The sequence below is a fragment of the Stigmatopora nigra genome, chromosome 7 (genome assembly GCF_051989575.1).
Source record: "Stigmatopora nigra isolate UIUO_SnigA chromosome 7, RoL_Snig_1.1, whole genome shotgun sequence".
Classification (NCBI taxonomy): Eukaryota; Metazoa; Chordata; class Actinopteri; order Syngnathiformes; family Syngnathidae; genus Stigmatopora; species Stigmatopora nigra.
In genome coordinates this window covers 2,551,624-2,575,016 of record NC_135514.1, presented here as the reverse complement: position 1 = coordinate 2,575,016, position 23,393 = coordinate 2,551,624, and the positions used below count along the sequence as shown (strand labels likewise).

Here is a 23,393-nt window from a genome sequence, read left to right as displayed (position 1 = left end):
GTCCAAACAATAATGTAATTTTAAAAAAATCATTTAGAAATTAGCAAGCATGAATTGTTTGTTTTTCGCAATTAATTTTTTTTTGCTTTCGGTAGCTCAAAAACTTGACTTAAACAAAAATATTGCTGTCTAATGTTAAAATACACAGTTCCTTGAAAGTATTTAATCTAAGTTTCTTGTTAATGACTGTGATTTGGACTCAGAGGAATGCCATTCTCTGCTCAGTGTTGTTTGATAGTATGACAAGGAGCTGATAAACCCATATAAACAAGTAAGTTTTAATGGTGTTTGACTTTTAAAAACACATCAGCTCATTAGTTCTGCACTGACCTACTGGTCTTTTCTTACATCCCTGAGTAAGCAAACATTAGAAGACGAGGCAATACTGAAATACGGCATTTAGTGCACACAATGGCAAGACTGACAACTTGTTTTTTTATATTTTGTGTTTCGGTGGGATTAAACCAAGTTTTCTCAAGTCCAGAAGTTTGCCGAAACTCCCTCATACCTGGAGCTAAAGGTAAAAACTACCATATTTATAGTAATCTGTTAACATGTGCTTTGTTTTAGTGTGATCAATTGGTTAAACAAGTATATTCTTAGGTTAGGCTGTAAAACAAAACTATATAACAAGATTCAGCACTGCAAATTCATTTTCCTTCCAGCTTGTTTCCAGTTTAATACGTTGACTTGCCTCTTGTAATTTTGTTGTTCTGTTAATGTCAGTATGTGGTCAAATGTAAGACGGAATGGAAAATTCTGAGGAAACATCTAGACTGGTTTTTGGAAGGCTTTTAAAGAATGGATGATAAAGGTACCCAGCATGTAATGTCCTGTCGTTTAACAGCAAGCTGACTGCGACCCCACAGTCTGTTGTGGAGGGAATGCCTTTTCCCTTTTTACAACATCCAGTAGCTTATTCCCCTGCTGATTCAGACAGGACCAATAAAATGCACACCATGAAAAGTTAAACGGCATTTTTTGTCCCTAATGAGCCGAGACACTAACATAATGTAGATGGAGTGAGAAAGTTAAGACTTGTTTGTGTATCTGGTGTTACCATTGAGAAAGTCCCATTGAAAATTGTGTATTTAGACAGGGGCCAGTAAATGGAATTGATTATGATTTTGTGACTCCTAAATACAAATGACTGTTGAATTCATGACATAAGGATGTTATTTCTCGTATTTGTGATTGGTTTTGTGGTGATGGCTCGCTTTGTCACTTCTGTCTGAGTGCTGCTGTGTCGAGTTTTATACCACATGTTTACATAGACTGATGCACCGACGTCTTGTTTTCAAGTGACAGAATTGAAAGTGACACATTTTAAGGACCGAATTAAATGTCACACAATTCCCAAATGACTCAATGCCCTTCTGAACAGACAAAACATTTCACTCATCAAATAATCGTTCAAAGCACCCAAGGAAATTCAGTTCTTTTAAGGCATATCTTCACCATGCAAATACCTTCCTTTTCGTAATCCATCTGATTTAACCTGGGACTTGAAAAGCTGAGTTTTCAATTCTGCTGCAATTGGATTTATAATGCAGTGGTTGACTTGCTTGTTGTCTTGTTCAAACTGGAATTAATTTGTTTTAGCATATTTCTCATAAAACCAAATCAAAATAATTGTGTTTAACATTAGAAGAGCCACTGTATAAATTGTTGACAGTAAACTATAGCGCAACTTGAGAAAATCAACACACCAAAGGACATAAATAAAATTTAGCCTGAAGTAATTACATAGCATCAAGTAATTTTACTTTGGATGATTCATTTCAGGCTACAGAAGAAAAAAAAAAACCTAATTAAGCATATAAGGCTTTCGGAAGCATGAGTCTTAATATGCCTCAGTTCAAAGATGTTTGTTGCTATCCTGCCTTTGCCCAACTCCTAGGTTACAAAGTGTCCTTGGCAGCTACATCAGACATCGTGTGGAGCCAAAATCTTTCTTGTACACCTCATTTTTTTGTTTTTGACTCCAAAACTGATGTCATAATTAATGCTTCAATGGAAACTTTGCTTTTAAAAAAAGAATATCCCTGGTCTGTTTTTTTGCCTTTATTTTGACTTTTTAAAGAAAATCTGTTTCTACGACAAATTAACCTCACATTGTAACTTCCATACTTATAAAAAACATCCCGGAATTTGCCTCAGTTATCAATTATGTGCTCTATTGGTGAGGTTGAGATTTGATATCCAGTGTGCGATATAATTCCACCTGTTTTGAGTCTATTGTCATGCTTTTGCTTCTTGTTTCCTGTCGATGCAGGAGACCAAGGTGAAATTGGAAATGAGGGAGATGAGGGGAGAATGGGAAAGAATGGACCACCAGGACAGCAAGGTAACAAGATGTGATTTACTATTCTTATACAACTTCCTTGTCTGGACAAAAATGGATGCAGCTATTCCTCTCCACCTTACACAAAGAACAATGAAGTAAGGCGGCACTAGTGGTTAGCGCGTCAGCCTCACAGCTCTGAGGTCCTCGGTTCAAATCCTGGTCATGTCGATCTCTGTGGAGTTTGCATGTTGTCCCTGTGCCTGTGTGGGTTTTATCTGGGTACTCTGGTTTCCTCCCTTGTTCACAAAACATGCATGGAAGGCTGATTGGACACTCTAAATTGCCCTTAGGTGTGGGTGGGAATGTGTATTGTCCGTCTCCTTGTGCCCTGTGATTGGCTGGCCACCGATTCAAGGCCCAGTGACAGCTGGGATTGGCCCCCGCACCCCCCGCGACCCTAATGAGGATGAAGCGGTTCAGAAAATGACAGCAAAAGAGACAATGGGGTAACTAACTGATATAACCTGATTGCATTTCTCTTGGAGAAAATTTCTACAGCTGAGATTTATTTTTTTTCATGAAGTCAAACATACTCACTAGACTGTAAGTCTCTCATCGTGACAGGGGTGTGTGAAATTGGTGGGTGTTAAACTCCACAACCTTGTCCCAGCACCGGGTAATTCCCTTCCTTGCAGTTGATGTCCCGTGTCTGTTTTGGCTCAGAAGGTAGATCAAATAATTGCAAGGTTAATTTGTTATTTATACTGGATTTCACAGGTTGTGTAAAAGTTTTTCCACAGACCCAACAAAAGCCTTTAATTAGATTTTTTTTCTTAATATAAAGGCATATATTTGTTTATGACTCTCAAGCCTTAAATTTTGAAAGCTACAATGGGATTTTTTTTTCGTGGGATAATCCTTTATATTTCATTTTACCAGATGACATTCCTACACTGGCTCGCTAAGAATGACGTACCTGAAATGATAGAGTGGAAACAACGGGAGGAGTGTTGCAATCTTATTTTTTTTGCAACCTTGTTTGTAAAAAGCTAATAAAGCCTGTTTTGCATTTCTGTAGCAGCCATTAATCATACAATAATATAATACAATACAATGCAGAGTTGTTGTTGTTTTTGTTTTATTTTTAATTTACTGTTTCCTAACAAATCATCAAATGTTTGATTCTCTTGGTCCAATCAATCCCGAAACAGATTTAAACTTGGGCCCACTTTTAACACTTTTCAAAAGAATGTATATATTCCCTCAACCCTTTCAAAGCTAAGACCAAAATAAAAAATATTCAATTTTTTTTAGTGCCGCCGTTTTAATGTGAAATTCAAGCCAATAATATGAGAAATTATGCGCTGCAGCTTTAAAAATCTACTATCATTGCATGATATAAAGCATTACTAAATTTAATGTTCAAAACGTTGTAGGTTCATTTACAAAATGACTTTGTACCCTAAATAAATTGTAGTTTTGTCAAAATCACTATTTATTTATTTGTGATTTATTTATGGTGTATCCAACCATACACCATGTCTAAAAAGTATTACCTTAAATTGTAGTACAATTTTGCCCGAATTTCTTTAATCTTTAGAGTCATATATGCTGAATAAGACATTTTAAATCTGACAATACAAATGATTGCCATTGTCACAGAGGTATTCAAATAACAAAATTGATAACGCTTTTTATTACTGTGCTTGTAATTTACAGTAATGTGTTTGCATTATACATCAAAGTCTTATTGGTTTGGGTAAATATACCCAGTGTGGTCAGTGACAGCATAATAGGATCCACAAACACACATGCACGCCTAAAAAAAAAATGACTGTCAGGTTGTTTCTCCCTACAAATCTTCATTCGGTAATCTCGTTAATGTAAGTACAAAATGTAAACATAATTCAAGTCGGAATGACTCGTCGTGTGGGCTGCTATTATGGTTTCTCTGTGTACACTTACTGTAGCAGCATTACAGCCTCCTACAACTTAGCTGCTTTATGTCAAGAACTCAATAGATGACGCATAAATTCCCTTTTTAATTTAGTCGATTTTTACAGGAAAACCAGGCTTAATTTTGGAATGTTAAGAGGGTTGGTTTTAAGGACAGCTAAAACCCTGGAAACAAAAACTATGTGTTTCTCTTGGTTTATTAGTGTCAACAAACAATGGTGGGCCTTTCCCACCCATCGCCTTTCCATAAGTGTAGGTTGAAATTTTATTGCAATTGTTTTATCCTGGCGCATGATGGGTTTAGCAGTGAAAAATATGGATTGGCACAATTATAGTGTAAACCAGTTGATAACTGAATAAACAAACTTGAATAAAGTCCTCAGCTTAGGATTTCATCCACCACATCAAAAGTCCCTATCCCATCTTTGTGATAGTGTTTAACTAGCTGGAGGTGGTTTCAAATGTGTCTTTGCTGTGATAAATGTGGCCTTCCACCTTTTTATCCGCCAGCAGCTGCATGGGGAATCCAGACGTTAAGCCAGTTGGAGGGTTTGGCCATTATAAAAAACAACAAAGACGATAGGAGCTAGTTGTTATCTGAAAATGGATGAACGGTTTAACTGGCTTGTGTAAGCGCAGGGAAAACAACATTCATCAACTTTAAACAAAGGGAAAACAAAGCAACTTTTTCCATTTCGTCATAAAGAAAAGAATTTTTACAATCTCTTATCGCGGTCAACTCTCATCATCGCTTATCCTCACAGGGGTCACAGGGGTGCAGGACCCCATCCTAGCCAGGCGAGGGACACCCTGAATAAGGGCACAAGGAGATGGACAACCATTCATGCTCACGCACGTACCTAAGACCAATTTAGAATGTTCAAATAGCCCAGACATGGGCAAACTGCTTTACTTTGTACTTTATACTTTTTACTTTAATGATGAGTTATGAGTATGTTAATACTTTAGTCCTTTTTTCTGTTTATGTTTCATATGTACTGTTAACGGATGCACTTTTTTATATGTATCGTATCTTGTGCTGACCCGGCCCATCTGTCAAATTTTCAAAGTCAATGTGGGCCCCGGGCCGAAAAGTTTGCCCACCCCTGAACTAGCCTACCATGCATGTTTTAGAGATATGGGACCCAGTGACAACCCACCTTGGATCTAACCTTTGACCCCAAAACTGTGAGGACAACGCACTAACCACTCGATCACTTGGCCAACTATCTGTGCTATGGAGGCACATATAGTACATATTACATATAGCACATATGATAGAATATTCCAATTTAATTATTTTAATTTTATTGACATTTTTTCTTTGATACATTTTCTGAAGAGAAAAACTTGAAAGTGTAACTTTTTGTACGTGTTGTGCGTGCACACGTGTGTGTGTGTGTGTGTGTCGCTTCTCTCACACAACAGCCCCTCTTAATGTGTCACTTTCTATTCAAATGTCATTTATTTCCAGGGGAATAGTTTCCTGAAGAAATAATCACGTTATAAGGCCATGGTTTGGCTGTACTTTACACACGCACACATTAAAGCCTTAAGTATGAAATAATCCAAATGTGTGGCTTTTGTTTATTGAATGAAAATACATTTTCCTTGCAGAACAGGATGAAGTCTAACACAAATTATTTTTGTCTATGTTGACAAATGAGAGCTGTGTCACATGATTTATCACAATTCTCTTTGGGACTCGGCACTTATTAAACTTAATCACAAATCTAGAAGCAAACCAAATAAAATAAAGGAGGAATTATGAGATTCAAAAAAAAAACTACAACAAATATTTAATTGAAAAACAAACTGCTCATAATGAGCTGACCTCTTCCTTGTCTTAACCCAAAAAAAAATCTTAGCCAAAATTGTGCGGCTACATGAAGCTAAATAAATACAAAAATAAAGAGAACGTAAAAATTTACAAAAACAGACAGACAAAAAGAACTAAATTATAGTAATTCATGTGCCTCGTTTTACCTGTCGAACCCTTCATGGAAACGTATTTGTGTTCTTTGTTTTGTCATATTTTCAAGAACCTTTAGGGAAACACAAAATGTTCCTTGCATCATTTGTTACAGTTAAAATGCCGTCGCTCCACTCTTTTTACAGTATTTTTTTGCACATTATTAGGAGCAGCAGGAGAGGCGGGTCTTAAGGGTGACGTCGGTCACATGGGAAAGATGGGCCCCACTGGGAATCAAGGTACAATTTAGGGAGTCATTGGTTTCCTGCACAGTTATTTCATTTAGTTATTACCCTCAAAACTCCAAATACTTGTCTTGCAAATTATTAGTCCTTGGTGAAATATTTGGAAATGCCTTTACACTACACTCTACCAGAGGGAGACCGAGCTTCTTAGTACTACAGCAGTGATTTACTAGTCCTTCTTGACAGAGGATAACGATATACAATATTTATTCATTTATTTTCCAACCCACTTATCCTGACAATGCTGGAGCCAATTGCAGCTAATTATGGGCACCAGGTGGAGGACAATCTAAATTGGTGATAAGCCAATCATGGACCACAAGATGATAGACAACTATTCACGCTCCCAGTCATAACTAGAGGCACTTTAGAGTGTTTGACCAGCCTACCATGTATATTATAGAATGTGGGAGGAAACCAGAGTACCTGGAGAAAACCCAGGCAGCCACTGTAACAACATTCAAAAACTACACAGTGAGGACCCACCTGGAAGTATTATTGTTGAGTATTGAGTCATGTTATGTTGTGTGTTCTGATGTGTAAGAGTAACACCACAACATACACGTTAATTGGCCTATGCACCCTGTTTCCAATTGGAAGTTAGCTTTAACCTCTCCTAAGACCTATGCAAAGCATGCATGTTTATTTTTCCCTTGATATTTAGGCTAATTGGGACCTGATGAGTGTAAAAACAAAGATTTTTCATTTTACATGATGTAATTTCTTAGGAAAATTGATGCCAGGCCATTTTAGTCCAAAATTTAACATTGTATTCTTTAACAACCCAAAATGTGGACGCCAGGTCATATAGGTGAAGGTTGCAGAGTTATTTTTAATCACCATGCGAGTGTATTTTCTTTATACGAGTTCAGTTTGACGGTAGCTTTCAGCTTATGGTGGTCCTCATCTCAAAGCATTGGCTAAAGTTATCTGAAAATTGCTGTTTTCGGTGTAGTGAGTTCAGTTCACAATTGATAAATCCAGTTTTCATTGGCAAATGTAAGCACAAGAATCCTCAAATCAAAAGTTGATATAAAAAAAAAAAAAAAAAAACATTTGCTCACTGGAAGTGTTACGACTCCCCCTGGGGTATGATATACCAGGGAGTCGCAACTATCACAGCAGACAGGTTCGGTCAAAGATGAGTTCGGACACATTGCAAGTAGCCTTCAGTTATTTTTATTTACAATAAAGTCAATAAAACAGACTACGGGATAACATAGGGGAAGCACGAGATATTAAAGTGGCACCCTCAAATAAACACGGTAAAACCCCCTCCCAGACAGGTGTTCAAATGAACACCCACAAAATACAGGAAATAAGACCGAAGGATGCCACTGTTAAACTGATGTAATATAATCTAGACAGGGGAATAACTGTCTAAATGCACAAACTATATGTATACCCATGGTGTCTAAACTTATCTCAAGTCCCCCTATGCAACCCAAAATCATTAACAACACATACAAAATATAACAGGGAGTAACATACTCACAAGCCTGCAACTCAGCAAGGCATCAATGGTAAGGGCAAAGGCAAGGGCACGGGGTGAACTGACAACTGAAAAGGCTTTAAATAAGGGCAGGAGGGATGATTGGGGAATTAATTACAGCTGTGTTGGCCTGGGCAGGGCTCTGTCACAGGGGTGGAGCCACAGTTGCAGATACCTGTAAAGAAAAGAAAGCACACACCTCCTACATAGTGTGTGTGTCCAGGCTGCCAGCCGTAACAGGAAGTTAAAAGTACCATAATACATATTGTGAAAAAAATAGTATGTTTCAATTCTGGGACATCAATTCAGACAGTGTTACCCTTTGCCCTATTTCTGAGGTTATCCCAAAGAGGAATAAAAGTTGCCATGCTGTTGTGTTTCCCTTTGTGGTTGATATTTTAACGAGTGCTACTGTTGTAATGTGTTTGTGAGCACACTAATCATTAGTTTTAATAGACTTCCAGGAAAAGTGGGTTTGGAACATAAAGAAGTGAGATCACCTTTTGTTAATCACATGGAATAAAAATAACACATTTTCAACAGTGTTGGATTTGAAGGGAAACACCAACTAAAATAAGGATTTCCATTTCGTCAAAATTAAGAAACTAAAATTGAATTCAACCCATCATTGTGGGATAGAGGCCCATTTTATTTTGCACTGTAAAAAAAGCTTTTCATTTTAACTACCTGTAATGCTGGAATAACTTTATATTTAAAAGGACTGGTAAATGTGAAAATGCACATTAAAAATGTACATTCCTTTGGTGACGCATTTTGTGGTAGTTTGTTGTTAATTTGCAAAATGAAATTTTTTCCATCTTTTCAAAAGTCTCACCTGAAAATAAGTCACAGACTCAGTGTATGAAAAATATCATTTTTAGGCCCTTAATATACCGTAATTGTTTGAAAATCAGATTTTTCAATGGAAAATTGTCAAGATGGCAAAGCTTTGAGCAGAAATCCAGTTTATTGAAAGATTCTTTTGGGGTATTTTGAAAAATATGGCTATTAAAATGAAATACAATATACCTATACCAATACACGATTGACCATTATCACAGACAAAATGCTTCATTTACATAAATTAACTCTCATTGACCCCAATATACAAAATCTGATGGAAAAAGTGTGAAGACATGAACAAAAAAAAATGAAAAATTCATGACATGTACTCACGCATTTAATAGTTCTATGTCATAATGCTTCACATTCATACATTCAAACAATTTCTATATGTCATAATGCATCATATGCATACATACAAACACATATCTAGGTGTAATTGAGTAAACCTTTCATACAATTGAAGTGAATCTATAAAATCCTGCTGCATCCCTGGTGGTCTTTTTCTAATCCTCAGGTGTGAAACATCCCAATTAGGGGTGATGTACGACATGTGTTTTTAAAAAAGGGTTAGTACTTAAAAATCGATATAGTTTTGTTGGGATTGTTGGCACAATCAAATAATAGAGATAAATAAATGGTGGTGGTTAAACTCGTAGTAAAGTCTTGAAAATTCTTTCTTTTGTGACATTGCCATCTATTGATGATATTATATAAGTGCAACAAAGTACATATAACACTACTGTAGCTTGAGTTTGCTATGACATAACAAACTCAATTTACAGCTTTAAATGTATTTTACAGTAAATAATATGTACTTGTCAGAATTAGAATCGGACATTCTGCTATTGGTCAAAAATCCTTTGTTTTTATGGTGTTATGTGTCATATATTCCTCTGTAGGGGACCAAGGGGATGCAGGATTGAATGGACCTGTTGGTTTAAAGGGCAAAGCAGGTATGGCTGAGTAATATCATGACAGTTAAAAATGTATAGATAGACATCGATTAAATATTATTTGCATTATGGAAAAATCCTCCACATAAATGCGAGAATTCCATTTTTTGGGGCCATAGTCTCCTTGTATCTAATTTTTTAGGCACTACATGTGACTGTGGAAAATACAGGAGAGTGATTGGGCAGATGGACATCAAGATGGCCAAGTTAAAAAATGCAGTCAAGTTTGTGAAGAACAGTGAGTGTGCTCAACTTTTATCTTTCAACATTTTAACTGAGCCAGTCAACATTCAATATAACACTCTGTTTCCCAAGGCAATAAATTGTCTAAATGTGCTTTCAAAGAGAATCTCTTTGTTCTTGTCCAGTTATGTCGGGCCTGACAGAAAGTGAGGATCACTACTACCTACTGGTAAAGGAGGCCAAAAGTTTCAGGGGTGCATCAGTGCACTGCAAGCTAAGAGGTGGCACCCTAGCCACACCCAACAACGTCAATATGAATCGCTTCATGGCTGATTTTGTCAATCAGTTTGGACTTACGGGGGTTTTCATTGGGATACAGCCTATAAACACAGCAAGTTTCAGGGTATGTACTACACACTTTGATTGCTATATTCACTGTTTCCCAACCACTGTGCTTTGAAACATTAGTGTGCTGCAGAAAATTACCTGCCAGAAAGTTTTATATTCTAACATTCTGAGAGAAAAATTGTAATATTCCGAGATTAAGATTTGAATAAGAATCAACTTTTGGCGGCCTTAAGTGTGTGTGACCACAAAACTGCTTTTTGCGTATTATTGATTCATAATTAAAGTAATCATGGGAGGAAAAAGTCATAAAATGACCTAAGTAAAATCAGTATATTACTTATTTTTTCCTGGAGCCAATCCCAGCTAATTACGTGCACCAGGCGGGGGACACCTTTAATTGGTGGTCAGCTAATCGCAGGGCACAAGAAGTCATACCTGGGGGCAAATAAGAGTGTTCAACCAGGCAACCCTGCATGGTTTTGGGATATGGGAGGAAACTGAAGTACCCGGAGAAAACCCACGCAAGCACATACAAACTCCAAACAGTGAGGGCCCACCTGGGATCGAACCCTAGACCTCAAAACTGCGAGCTTGACGCAGTCATACTCCAGGCCGCCCCATAAACTGCATTATTCAAACAAAACAATGAATATACTAATCAAAATTAAATCATAAAAATTGCTACAAAAATAATCTGGTAATTAATGCTAATCTTCCTAGTGTTCACTTTGTGTGAAAATGCTCATCTATTTGATTTTCCCATTCATTCTTCAGCGTGATGGCAGAAACATTTCCCAGGATGTAGATTTTAGCCTCCTGCAGAGCTTCTCTGCACAGACCCCAGACGAAGACCTCACTCAGTCCAGCCGCAATGCAACCTGTGTGGAACTGCTCAGCACAGGGACATGGAGTCATGTGGAATGTGACACTGCCATGTTTTTCATCTGTGAATTTACCAAAATCAGGACAAGAAGACAAACAGTGGCTATGAACTCAGTATCTTGAGTTGTGAGCAGATTCTCATGCAAGTAAATTTCAATTAATAATGATTTACACTATAGCCATTTGTTGAATTTAGCTTTTATTTGGTGAAAGTAACTACAAGCATTTTTCTGTAGAAAATTAAAAATATAGTTCCAATTTGATCTGTGGACTTCTGCCTATTTGTGAAAATGTAATTAAATTAGACAATATTTTAGTGTCTAGATGTTTTGCGTGTGCCACACAATTAGCTCTAAAATAGTAACCCCTATTTAATGAAAATGGTATGAATCTTATCAGAGCTTATTAGATTCAATTTGATTCCTCCCATTTGATTGTCTTCCAAATAGTTATGAGCTAGTTCCACTTTTTTGATTTACAGTGTATCCATTTTGCTCTGTTGATCTTGTTGTTGCAGGGCAACCTGAAATGGACACAAAAATTGCAGCACAGATTTTAGCCATTTGAAGATATGTGCCTATTCTTTTAAAGTCAAAATGGAATGGTGGACAGGAAATTCCTCAAATAAAGCTACATTATATCAAAATTGGTATTCAATTCACTGCTTAATGTTCTTTGTGCTATGGGTTGCATATCTGCTTCACAACTGAGGTTCCTGGTTTGAATTCCATTGTACGCCGTACTGTGTGGAGTTTATATGGTATCATCATGCATTGTCTCAGTTATGCTAGAAGTCCAAATCCTTGGGTTTATTTTTTTGGCTCATTTTATGTACTAATGGTTGCTTTAACTTAACTCATCAAATCAAATCCACTTTGAGCAATCTGTTCATGATTGCTCATTGGTCATAAGGCGGGGAATCTTCTCTCTAATTAAATTAGATTAAAATAGATTATATTTGATTCATCCCATACTCTGGATTTGCTTTTTTTAACTTGAAGTCGTTCTGTATTTTATGATTTGCTGACCTACCCTATTCTGCTTTTCTCGTCCTTTTCTAATATATAAAGACCTGATGAGCAACTAAAGTATAGATGGCTATCTGACTCCTGTAAATTGTGTTTTTTTGTGTATTCTCAACAAAAGAATGACATTCACCTTCTGCATGTTTTTGCTAGGAATTTCCAAAATAAGCCTAACTCTCATGTGGCTCACACCAAAATGGAAATTTCCTATCCGGGTGCACTAGAGTTAAAATAACTTATCAGCTACGATGGCCTTGCTACAAGAGAAGCTGAGAGCTCTCATTCCTATCTTATCCAAACATTGAGTCCCACTTGGTTAATAAGACAAATGATATGGAATGAATATAGCAAGAAAAACGAACAATGTATGGAATCATGCAAGAAAAAAAATATACATATCAACAGTTTGTCTTTATATGCCCATTTCATTGGCTGGGAATCAGTTTTGCCTATGAACTGTTTTAAACATGGCAACAGTTGTGAACTTTAGTGACTTCCTGTTTTTGAAAAGAGGAAATATGAAGTTTGCTGACTGTCATACAATCTCAAGAATTCAGTTTACCCTCTAGTTATGATAAATGACAAATATCCCAAATAAAAACAAACTGTTAAAATGTACATATCCTTCATTATAGATCATCAAAAGCACCAACATGACTATAGAAAGATGATAAGAGATACTTCATATTAGGAAGATGTAAAAGATGAAAATGAAGAACATGAACCACTAATTAGAGTTCTTTATCCCACACGGCTCCTTTAAATACACCCAAAGGTGTGGCTGCTCCTTTTTTTTTTTACCCTGAATCAGCAGATGCCCAAGACTTAACAAGAAGTGTTCCTTACAGTAGTTTCAAAACCTATGTTGGGGTTACAGTTAAGAGGGTCGGAAGAGAAATCAGACACATGTCAGTGACATTTGATAGCAAGTCAGAAGCGCTTAGGGGAGATGGTTGGGAATTGATGGACTCCAAATCAGAATATGGAGGAAGATTTCCAAAATCAGGTAAGGATTTTTTTAGATTCATTCATTTGAAATAATCACAAACTACTTTAAAAAAACACTACTAATCTGTACTTTTCATTGGTGATTCAGTGTGGTGGATTGGAGCTGTTGCATTATGTTTGGGACTGCTCTATCTTCTTCTACTTATTGTCATTTTAGCCATGGTGAGCCAATGTGAGTACATGCCTTGAAATGATTGCAAGTCCAACACACTTTTTGATTATGTCATTGAGTGGGAGCACAGCTATATGGCAGATCTTCTGCACTAATCTTCAATGGTTCTTTTAAGACTTCAAAATATTTTATTTTTTTTATAGATGTCGGACCAAGCCCTCTGAAACCCATGGAACAACTGTCTATTGGTCTCCCCTCATGTCAAAATCTGACTTCACAATGCTTGCAGATACAGGGAAGATACAACAGCTTGCTAGAAAGTAAAAACCAGTTAGATACAAAGCTCTGTTCTCTGACTAAAGCGAAAGACACTGCCGAGGGGGAGCGAGACCGCCTTCAAAATGAGAGAGATATGCTTCAGAACCAGCGAGACATACTCGAAAAGGAGCGGAATGTCCTCCACAGTGAACGTGACATCTTAAAAAACGAGCGAGATGTGCTCCACAATGAACGTGACACTCTCAAAAATGAGAAAGGCACCATTAGGGCTGAGTTAGACAGCCTCCAAAATGAGACAGGCGTCCTCAGAAATGAGCGAGATAGCCTCCTAGTTGGCCAGAGAGTCTTTGAAATTGAGGAAGAAACACTCAAAAGTGAACTAGACACCCTAAAGAATGAGAAAGAAGCCCTCCAACATGAGCGAGACAATGTTCAAAATGAACTTGAAATTCTCAAAAGTGAGCGCGACGCTCTCAAATCTGAGAAAAACACACTCCAAAACGAGCAAGAGGCACTCAAAAATGAGCGAGACGGGCTCAAGAACGAGAAAGACACCCTCCTGAAGAATCAAGAAGTTCTCAAACATGAGCGGGACACCATCAAAAATGAGACAGATACCCTTAAGAAGGAGCGAGACAGCCTAAGGACAGAGCGAGACACCCTAACAGGCGAGAGAGATCAACTGAAATCCCAGTCCAGCAACCTGACAAAAGAATTGGAGGTCCTACAGAGCCGATTCAACACAGTGGTTGCTAGTCGAGATGGCTTAAAGGAGGAAGCTGAAGAGTTAAACCAGAACAGAACGGGTGAGTTTTGTTTCCACAAAACAAGTTCCTGCTTGTTTGTGAACGTTGCTTCTTTCAGATTCCATCTCAACCCAATTAAAATGGATACAGATTACACGCAAGGAATACTCTGACTCTGGTGGGAGCATGGTTTCGTGTCCATACTAACCGAGGAAAAACATTTTGGAGAGCTCTTTCCATTGGCTTGTTAAGAAACTCTCAGCTAACAGATAAACAAGGAATCATTTTCATTTCAAGCAGCAATATTTGTTGGCATTGCTGCTAATTTCTCAACAAGATTGCAACATTATAATACTCCAGTTTCCCCCCACTCCCCCAAAAATGCATGATAGGGTGGTTTAACACTAAATTGCCTCTAGGTGTGGGTGTGAATGGTTGTCCGTCTTCTAGTGCATTGTGATCGGCTGGCCACCGATTCAGGGTGTCCCCCCTATCTGGGATATGCTCCAGCACCCCGCTCGTGCCACTTGTGAGGATTAAGCGATTGAAAAAAAATGAATGAATTAATAATATTATCTCATTGGCTGCCATTGAAGGAGATAGACGTCAATGGAAGGCCAATGTCAGTGAAACATGATCACTCATACCAGCCTTGCAAGTAAATAAGTAGTATTACATTTGATGTCTACAAAAGATATCTAATCTAATCTAATTTAACATAATCAACCAAAAGTATTAGGAGATTGCAAATTAGCAAAGATCAGAATAAAGAGAAAATGTTCCAGTGACAGGATAAAAGGTAAAAAAAATATCACAACCAAGCATAACTCAATTTATCACATTCTATTATTTTTTAATGTAACTTCATTAATACATAACAAAATCGATGCAGTTTCCTAAATCAATTTCAGTGCGACAGAATGTAAGATGAATTTAAGTTTCTTCTGCAGGCCAATAAAAAACAGGTTGCGAGTTGGAATTAGCTCACAGGCCATAGTTTGTACACCCCTCCCTTAGCACAACATATTAGTACCATTGCTGTCAATTTTCTGTGTCTACTGTTTTGTGATGCAAACTGTGCTTTGTGTTTCCCTTAGAAAAACTGTGTCCATCGGGATGGACCAAATTTGGTGAGAAATGCTACTATATCTCAGAAAAAGGCCAAACAAAGACATGGAAAAGGAGTAGAAGAGACTGTCAAGACCGGGGAGCTGACCTGGTCATCGTTACCACTAAAGAGGAGCAGAATTTTATCTCGACATATTATGATCGAATTTGGATCGGTCTGTCTGACATTGAAAATGAGGGGGAGTGGGAGTGGGTAAATGGGAAAGAACTGAACTTTAAAGGATTCTGGCAAAAAGGGGAGCCAAACGACTCCAATGGTTTCGAGAATTGTGTGGAGCAGTCCCGCTCAGGAAAGGGATGGAATGATATGCCTTGTAGTGAGAGTCTTTCTTGGGTTTGTGAGGATTAACATGTAATGTGTGGCTGTGTGTGTAGATTCAGCTGTATGTGTGCTCCTGTATTTTGTTTGAATTGTACATAAAACTTTTTTCATTAGTGGTTAGCACGTCGGTCTCACAGTTCTAGGTTCCTGGGTTCAAATCCAGGTCATGTTCTCACCCGAGCCTGCGTGGGTTTTCTCCGGGTACTGCGGTTTCCTCCCACATTCCAAAAGCATGGAGGATAGGCTCATTGGACACTCTAAATTTCCCCTAGGTGTGGCTGTGAGTGTGCATGGTTGTCCTTATCCTTGTGTCTTGTGATCACCTGGCCACCGATTCAGGGTGTCTGCTGCCTATGGCCCGAAGTCGTCAGTTGGGATAGACTCCAGCACCCCCTGCAACCCTAATAGAATAAAGTGGTTCAGAAAATGAATGCATGATTGAATGAATGATTATTAGCCAACTTCCTTCCCTCTGCCAAAATGAGTCAGAGAGGGAAATGGCAGTCTCTGAAAAATAGAGATCTTCCAAAGGGATGCAGCGGTCTTAAAATTGCCATTCTTGCAGTTCGTAATCATATAGAACAATTAAGGGTTTCATTCAAAATAGTCAACAGCGTGTGGGAAAAGCAAGGTGCAAAATTACAGCCTGAGAACTGAGATGCCACTTGCCACTAGTTTTGCCTTACTTAAGAGCTGTGTTGGAGTCAGACAACACATTGATAACACTTGAAAATTGCAAATAAATGCTGCTAAATATGATTGAATTTGAGATCAAATCAAGACTTTTGCCAGTTCAGACCCAGATTAGATGAATATCATCGGTCATAAGTGTTACAACACTTAGTAAAAATGTGACTCGCAACTTTCTCATGCATTTTCAAGTTGTAATTAAAGATTTGCCAAGTAAGGAGTAGGGATCTTAAAAACAATGGCATGAAGGCATGTGATTGATCGAGAGTGCATGCCATGGTCCTTGAGTCTTTGTAACTACACGCCAACCCTCCTAAACCGAAGCTTGAATGCCCTCATATAGGTTAGGTCAATATTGATTTTTCTATTCCAAATCCTGTATAAACATTAACTAAGACACGGTCTGGAAAACCTAACAACAAGGCAAATTCTGAAAGCTTACTTGTTTTTGTACTTTAACAATAATGTCAAAGTCAACATCATTCCTCTTTGACTATCTGTTGTCTGCTTTGTCTACAATAATGGTTACATTTCTCATTTAACCGTGCGCTTGGTTAATCAGTTGCTACAGCGTCATCCCTTCAATGTCTATTGGTTACTCATAAGTGATTAATAAATTACAAACATGAATACAGTTCATTCCCATTCTCCTTTCACAAATAATGAGTGAGTTTTTAACTGGATGGTCATGAGCAGAACTTATTGCTTTCAATTGTGATGTGAGATCCCAAAATTACAATTAAATGTTTTAAATTATGCTTGGATGGGTGGAAACAAATAAATTTACAGCATAACACATAGTGGGTGATTATTCATATTGTTGCTCTGATTTGGGCAAGACTGCTCAGAAGCAGATGTAGATTAGACAAATATCCAGTCACACTCATGCTAATGACTATATTAAATTAAAAGCTGACAATTAACCTGAGATGCTGGTTATGGGAATGAGAGAAAAACCATCTGGAAGAAACAACCAACAGGAACTCCACACAGGAGGACCTGAGGTAATAGTCAATCTCATTGACCACATTGAATAAGTGTCTATACATATATATATATATATATATATATATATATATATATATATATATATATATATATATATATATATATATATATATATATATATATATATATATATATATATATATATATATATATATATATATATATATATATATATATATATATATATATATATATATATATATATATATATATATATATATATATATATATATATATATATATATATATATATATATATATATATATATATATATATATATATAGATAGATAGATATAGATATATATATATATATATATATATATATATATATATATATATATATATATATATATATATATATATATATATATATATATATATATATATATATATATATATATATATATATATATATATATATATATATATATTTGTGTAACATTTTTTTTTCATAAATAGATATTTTATAATATTTCTAATTTAATTACGACCAAGATCCAAATATGTGGACATCATATTTTCACATAGGCCACACTTGCATTGCAAATGTTATCAGTGTGAACCTAATAACTAATAACTAAATGTTTGTTTTTTTGTATAACAAAAATGCAGTGACCACTTGCTATAAAACGCTTAAAATGATTTCATATAAATCCCAGGTCATTTAGCTATGAAGACGTTCTAAATCCGTAATGTCATTGAACGCAGCATCACGGCACTAAAGGAGTGGCCGGTGCACCTGTCTTACCTGTTCTGTTCAGAAAGGGACACATGACTCGCGAGGAATTTCCTATCCGACTCCTGTCCTTTGTTCCAGTGGCTTCCCTGAGGGGGTGAGAGAACCTGGGAGGAGGTCGAGAAAGGGAGCAGAGAGCGGCGGACGGAGAGATGTCGGATCCGGCCACCAATCCTGCTGCCACCTCCTTCTCAGCGCCCACAATTTCGCTGCCATTGGGACTGGAAGTATTGAGGACTTACTCTGGAGCACTGATCTGTTTGGAAATAGTAAGTCAATTTTTCTTTCTGAAGGATTATACCAATAAAGTTCATTGGTTCATTGAATTACAGTACATTATTTTAAAATGTTACATGCAAATAATTGTACTTAACTGAATTGATTGGTCCATAAGGAAATGGTTGGATTTAATAAAAATTAGTATAATTATTTAAAATCTATTTATGGCAGCAGAGTAAAGGAACCTCATGGTCTCTCTCTTGACGACCTTTAGAACTGCAAGGTGATCTCACGGTCCATGACACCCACAAGCTTTTGTTTATTTTTACTATGAATCATTTATCTTTTTTTTAGAATTCATTAATTCCTTGTTTACATTTTAGATGCAGTTTCATAAGAAACATGTCCTTACTTGATATATATGACAAAATGCGTGTAGTAAACATGTTCGGGCCAACAAAAATGTAAAATAAGAAATAACTAACCTCTTATCATTGTAATTTGAAAGCTCCAATACAAGAGCTGGTTGAAAGTTACTCCTACAAAGTCGTCATTCTGGGTTACAGTTAGAAGGTTTTCAATAAACAATGCTTTCACTGTATGTGGAAGGTTGAAAACCGTTCACCCCTTGACACTGGCTGGCCTTGTTCTGATTTCCAAACAATTTCACAATGGGAATTTTTGTAACATAAAAACACTCAAAGAAACACCATAAATAAACCTTTCCTAAAAAAAAGTATTTTTTGTTGCACTTGCAATGCATTCATATAAGTATGACAAAAGCTAAATGAAAGTTAAACCACTTTTTTGTTTTTGAATATGAATTGAGGAAGTCACAAGTGTGGGAAATACAATGGGTGTGTATGTATGTGTATATCATAACAACACCTACCGACCACTTAAGGTTGGGGCAGAAATGGTAGCTTGAGGAAAAAAGCCCATACTTCCCATTCCCCTGCATCTTTATACAGCTCCTCCTCCTGGGGGTTCCCAAAGCTGTCCTAGGATAGCTGTGAGACTTGGGGCCTGTTTTAAGGTAGACAGGTCGACGAATCAACAGAAAGCGGCCATCCAACATAAGCAGAGATCAATTACATCAACATCCAAACGACGCCGCAGAGCTGTATGAATACGATCTATTATTTATACCATGCAGTAGTTAAGTTAGGTATGTGTTTTATATATATATATATATATATATATATATATATATATATATATATATATATATATATATATATATATATATATATATATATATATATATATATATATATATATATATATATATATATATATATATATATATATATATATATATATATATATATATATATATATATATATATATATATATATATATATATATATATATAGACTCATGTTTGACTCAATTATCATCACATTTTTGTTCTCTTCTTTTTTTTTCATTGTTAGCCATCTGTTAATATCAGATACACAGCACATTACCCTTACACCAGAAAAGCTAAGCACACATGGTAGACCGTTTAAACGTTTGTTGAAATGATAAATGAACACATGTCTTATGTGATTTAAGCTATTTCTATTGGTGTTTTGGGTTCAATTGTCAGTAGTTCGAGTGGTGAGAAGGTATGGTTCAGTACCAAATATCTACTTCAAAGTATCCAGTAACTGCATTTTATAATAGAGTAATTTGAAATGTAGACATATTGTGTCATGTGTTGATGTAGTATTGATGCTTTGTGTCTCCAGGTATTTGGTGGTTTAGTATGGATTCTGGTGGCATCCTCCAACGTGCCTGTCCCTTTACTGCAAGGGTGGGTGATGTTTGTGTCTGTAACTGCATTCTTCTTTTCCTTCGCCTATCTAACATTCCTCATCACTGGCCTGGCTGACCGAATCAGTATTGATTGGAACTTTTTGGTAAGTACCATTTGAGCCTATAGCAAATTTGTTCATTTGAGTGGTTAATGTAAAGTGATAAAACTGATTCTGATTATGACTCCCCATTTCAACCAGCATCAGGATTAGAAGTGGTGTTCCATTTTATCATAATCTTATCATAGCTTTCTCCACTTAAAAGATTTTGCTCGTCAAAATATACCGTAATTCTTTTGCTTTAAGCATCACAATTAAAGGATGAAAAATAAAGAAATATGATTTTGGAATAGGTGGGGTGCAGATAAACCCGACAAAATGAGAGCTTGGATACAATTTCATAGAAAAATATTCAAATTTAAGCTGTAAAAGTAGATCAGAGTGTTTGGTCTACCAGATAAAGCCTCACCGCTAAATAATTGAAATCTTAAAGTCCCCTTTTAAAATTCCTGATCACACTACTTAGTGGCCTTTTGATACTGTAGCTATCTAGGATCTACCACAATAATGAATTCAAAGGAGCACAAAAGCGCTCACAAAAACAGCGGATTTCTTCATTGCTGTTTGTCATCACCTGCCATTAGGTTCAGGAATTACAACAGAAGCTCGAATTTGAGCGAACTAAAGTCATCTGGTCGTCTAACAAAAAAAAAAGCAGATCCCACATATGACTGCAGCAAATAGAGGTTTTTAAAAAGGCATGCACAGTCTATGAACCTGTAGTACTATCAGTTAAGTTTGCACAAAGCTTTATTCCCAGGCGAAACCAAGCATGCGTTGTTTGTATTCAAGAGAACAATGAAGGACAAGGATAGTGTGAGCTCACACCAGAACATAACAAAGGCCTGGCTGTTATTATTCCACCAGCCTAATAAAAAAGACAACACAAACTAATCAACACTCATTCTCTCTCTAATGCCATAGTAAACCTTTTTGAAGTTTTAATATGCCCTCATCTTTTTGCAATGTTTGTAGTAACGAGATGTTGACAGTACAGCACTCTAAGGCAGTTCGACCCATTGACTATGCAAATCTTTAAAAACTGCATGTTTATCACTTCAATCCAAAAAATTCTGTCCTGATTTAGCAGAATCGTAATTTTTACAGTCACAACCATGATCCATGTGTACTGATTATTAAATCAAATTGGCAACGCCTTACTACTATTTCAGCAAAGTATAAACAACTAAATGTTTGTAAGCATTATATGACCATACATATTGTATATTCTTTAGCGTGAGGTGTGATAATTTATTTTACCGTAAAACTGGCCTAACCGACAACAGAAAATAAATGAACAGCAGTTTAACCAATTACTACTTTTTTTATTTTCATTTTTTAAACATATAGCACCGGTGGGGCGAGTGGTTAGCGCATCGTCCTCACAGTCCTGGGTTCAAATCCAGGTGATGTCTGTGTGGAGTTTGCATGTTCTCCCGGGCCTGCATGGGTTTCTTCCGGGTACTCCAGTTTCCTCCCACATTCCAAAAACATGCATGGTAGGCTAATCTGACACTCCAAATTGCCCCTAAGTATGGGTATGGGTGTGCATGGTTGTCCGTCTCCTTGTGCCCTGCGATTGGCTGGCCAGGGTGGCCCAGAGACAGCTGGGATTGGTTCCAGCACACCCCATGATCCTAATAACGATAAAGCGGTTCAGAAAACGAGATGAGACATACAGCATCTGATTGACTTCAAGTTATCATACTTTTGAGATACCAGATTGGTGAAAATGTATTCTCTCCATCAGTTCGAATGTATGCCTAAAATCACTGGGGCCCTTGAGGGTACATACATTCACTTACTTATAAACCAGCTTGTAACCCAGCATCTGTTTTTTTTTGTTGTTTTTTTACAGGATGTTTTTTACCATTTCCTAGCCTTGCTTTTTTATTTTGCTGCCTTCGTGCTAGAGGCGGCAGTGACATCAGCCAACGGGGGAGCCATCATCACACCTCTATCAAACAGCACCGGAGCTGTAATGTGTATACACTACCCTCGCGGCAATGTGTTCACTGTACTGACTGGCAACCAATACAATATTAATGTAGTGGCCACAGTGAGTAAAATTAATTTGAAAACATTTCTTCATTTATGTTTTGACTGTTAACAATACACTATTTCCTTTATACCTTGTATAGTCACAACGACGTACACATGCCCTAATCTAATGTTGTGTAATATTTTTTTTTATACTGCTTATCAGTGAAAGTGTATCAGTATCAGTACAAGGAGAATTAACTTTGTCCAAAAGGGTGTAGACAAGTTTGAATTGTTCGTTTGATAATTTGTGTGTTGACTGGTGAAAAGTCCAAAGCTTAATGAGCAGAAATTAGGTTAAGTTTTGAAGAAAATGGATGGGGCTGCTCACCATTGCACATTTTTAAGAGTAATCTAAATGGGATATTTTTTTAAAGCAATACTAACCAACATATTTTTAAATTCATACTTTCTCTACCTTTTCTTTGTTTTTTTTACACAGATATTTGCATTTGTGGTGACACTATGCTACAGCTGCAGTCTGGTGATGGCCTTCAGGAGATGGAGAATCTAACATGAAACTCAAAAACTCATTTTGCAAGAGATCTACACCAACATTCAGTATAGAACAAGCTGTTTTTTGTGGGCGGAATTGGAATGGTTTATTTCAAGTATGAACAACGAATAACTGAATAATGGCCAGTGACTTTTCTGGGGTCATTAAACCTCTTAAATATGTTGAGCACTGAGTGGATGAAACAACATTAGAAATGTTGAAATTGTTATGGTAATTTTTTTCATGTACAATATGTAATGTTAGTGATGCTTATGTAATTTTTTTTCATTAGTAACTTCCTTATTTTACTGGATCACATCCTCAATGAAGCAAATTTTCCCAATTTCAAATCTATTCATGTCATGAGATGTCATATACTTTGTACCTTCCTGTTTTATTGCATTAGCCTATATTAACCTATTAAGTCAAGTCGTTTCGAGAACTGAAACATTAGGTACATCGTTGTTATCATCATCGTGTATCCAAATATTTAAATACTCAAACCAACAAATATTAGTTTGCCTTAAAGAATTTTTTCATCACATTATATGTATGTAT

General features: G+C 36.6%; 3 protein-coding genes and 1 long non-coding RNA gene across 4 annotated transcripts; 3 read left to right on the top strand and 1 right to left on the bottom strand.

Moving 5' to 3' along the window:
- Positions 1 to 338: 338 nt before the first annotated feature.
- On the top strand, positions 339 to 11,644 carry colec10 (collectin sub-family member 10 (C-type lectin)). Its single transcript, XM_077720533.1, has 7 exons — positions 339 to 520; positions 2,276 to 2,347; positions 6,383 to 6,454; positions 9,698 to 9,751; positions 9,894 to 9,989; positions 10,120 to 10,337; positions 11,057 to 11,644. Exons 1-7 carry the CDS (start codon positions 412 to 414, stop codon positions 11,285 to 11,287), a joined length of 852 nt encoding a protein of 283 aa, XP_077576659.1. The 5' UTR covers positions 339 to 411; the 3' UTR covers positions 11,288 to 11,644.
- A 1,343-nt stretch (positions 11,645 to 12,987) lies between these two features.
- Positions 12,988 to 17,108, top strand: LOC144199121 (uncharacterized). Its single transcript, XM_077720532.1, has 4 exons — positions 12,988 to 13,195; positions 13,286 to 13,369; positions 13,513 to 14,394; positions 15,432 to 17,108. The coding sequence occupies exons 1-4, from the start codon at positions 13,096 to 13,098 to the stop codon at positions 15,809 to 15,811; spliced, it is 1,446 nt and encodes a 481-aa protein (XP_077576658.1). The 5' UTR covers positions 12,988 to 13,095; the 3' UTR covers positions 15,812 to 17,108.
- On the bottom strand, positions 15,685 to 18,699 carry LOC144199124 (uncharacterized). Its single transcript, XR_013326842.1, has 2 exons — positions 18,233 to 18,699; positions 15,685 to 16,185 (listed from the first exon to the last, which is right to left on the bottom strand). It is a non-coding gene; the product is annotated as an uncharacterized LOC144199124 (long non-coding RNA).
- On the top strand, positions 18,233 to 23,346 carry mal2 (mal, T cell differentiation protein 2). Its single transcript, XM_077720534.1, has 4 exons — positions 18,233 to 18,489; positions 20,174 to 20,344; positions 22,158 to 22,358; positions 22,782 to 23,346. The coding sequence occupies exons 1-4, from the start codon at positions 18,373 to 18,375 to the stop codon at positions 22,851 to 22,853; spliced, it is 561 nt and encodes a 186-aa protein (XP_077576660.1). The 5' UTR covers positions 18,233 to 18,372; the 3' UTR covers positions 22,854 to 23,346.
- Positions 23,347 to 23,393: the final 47 nt, after the last annotated feature.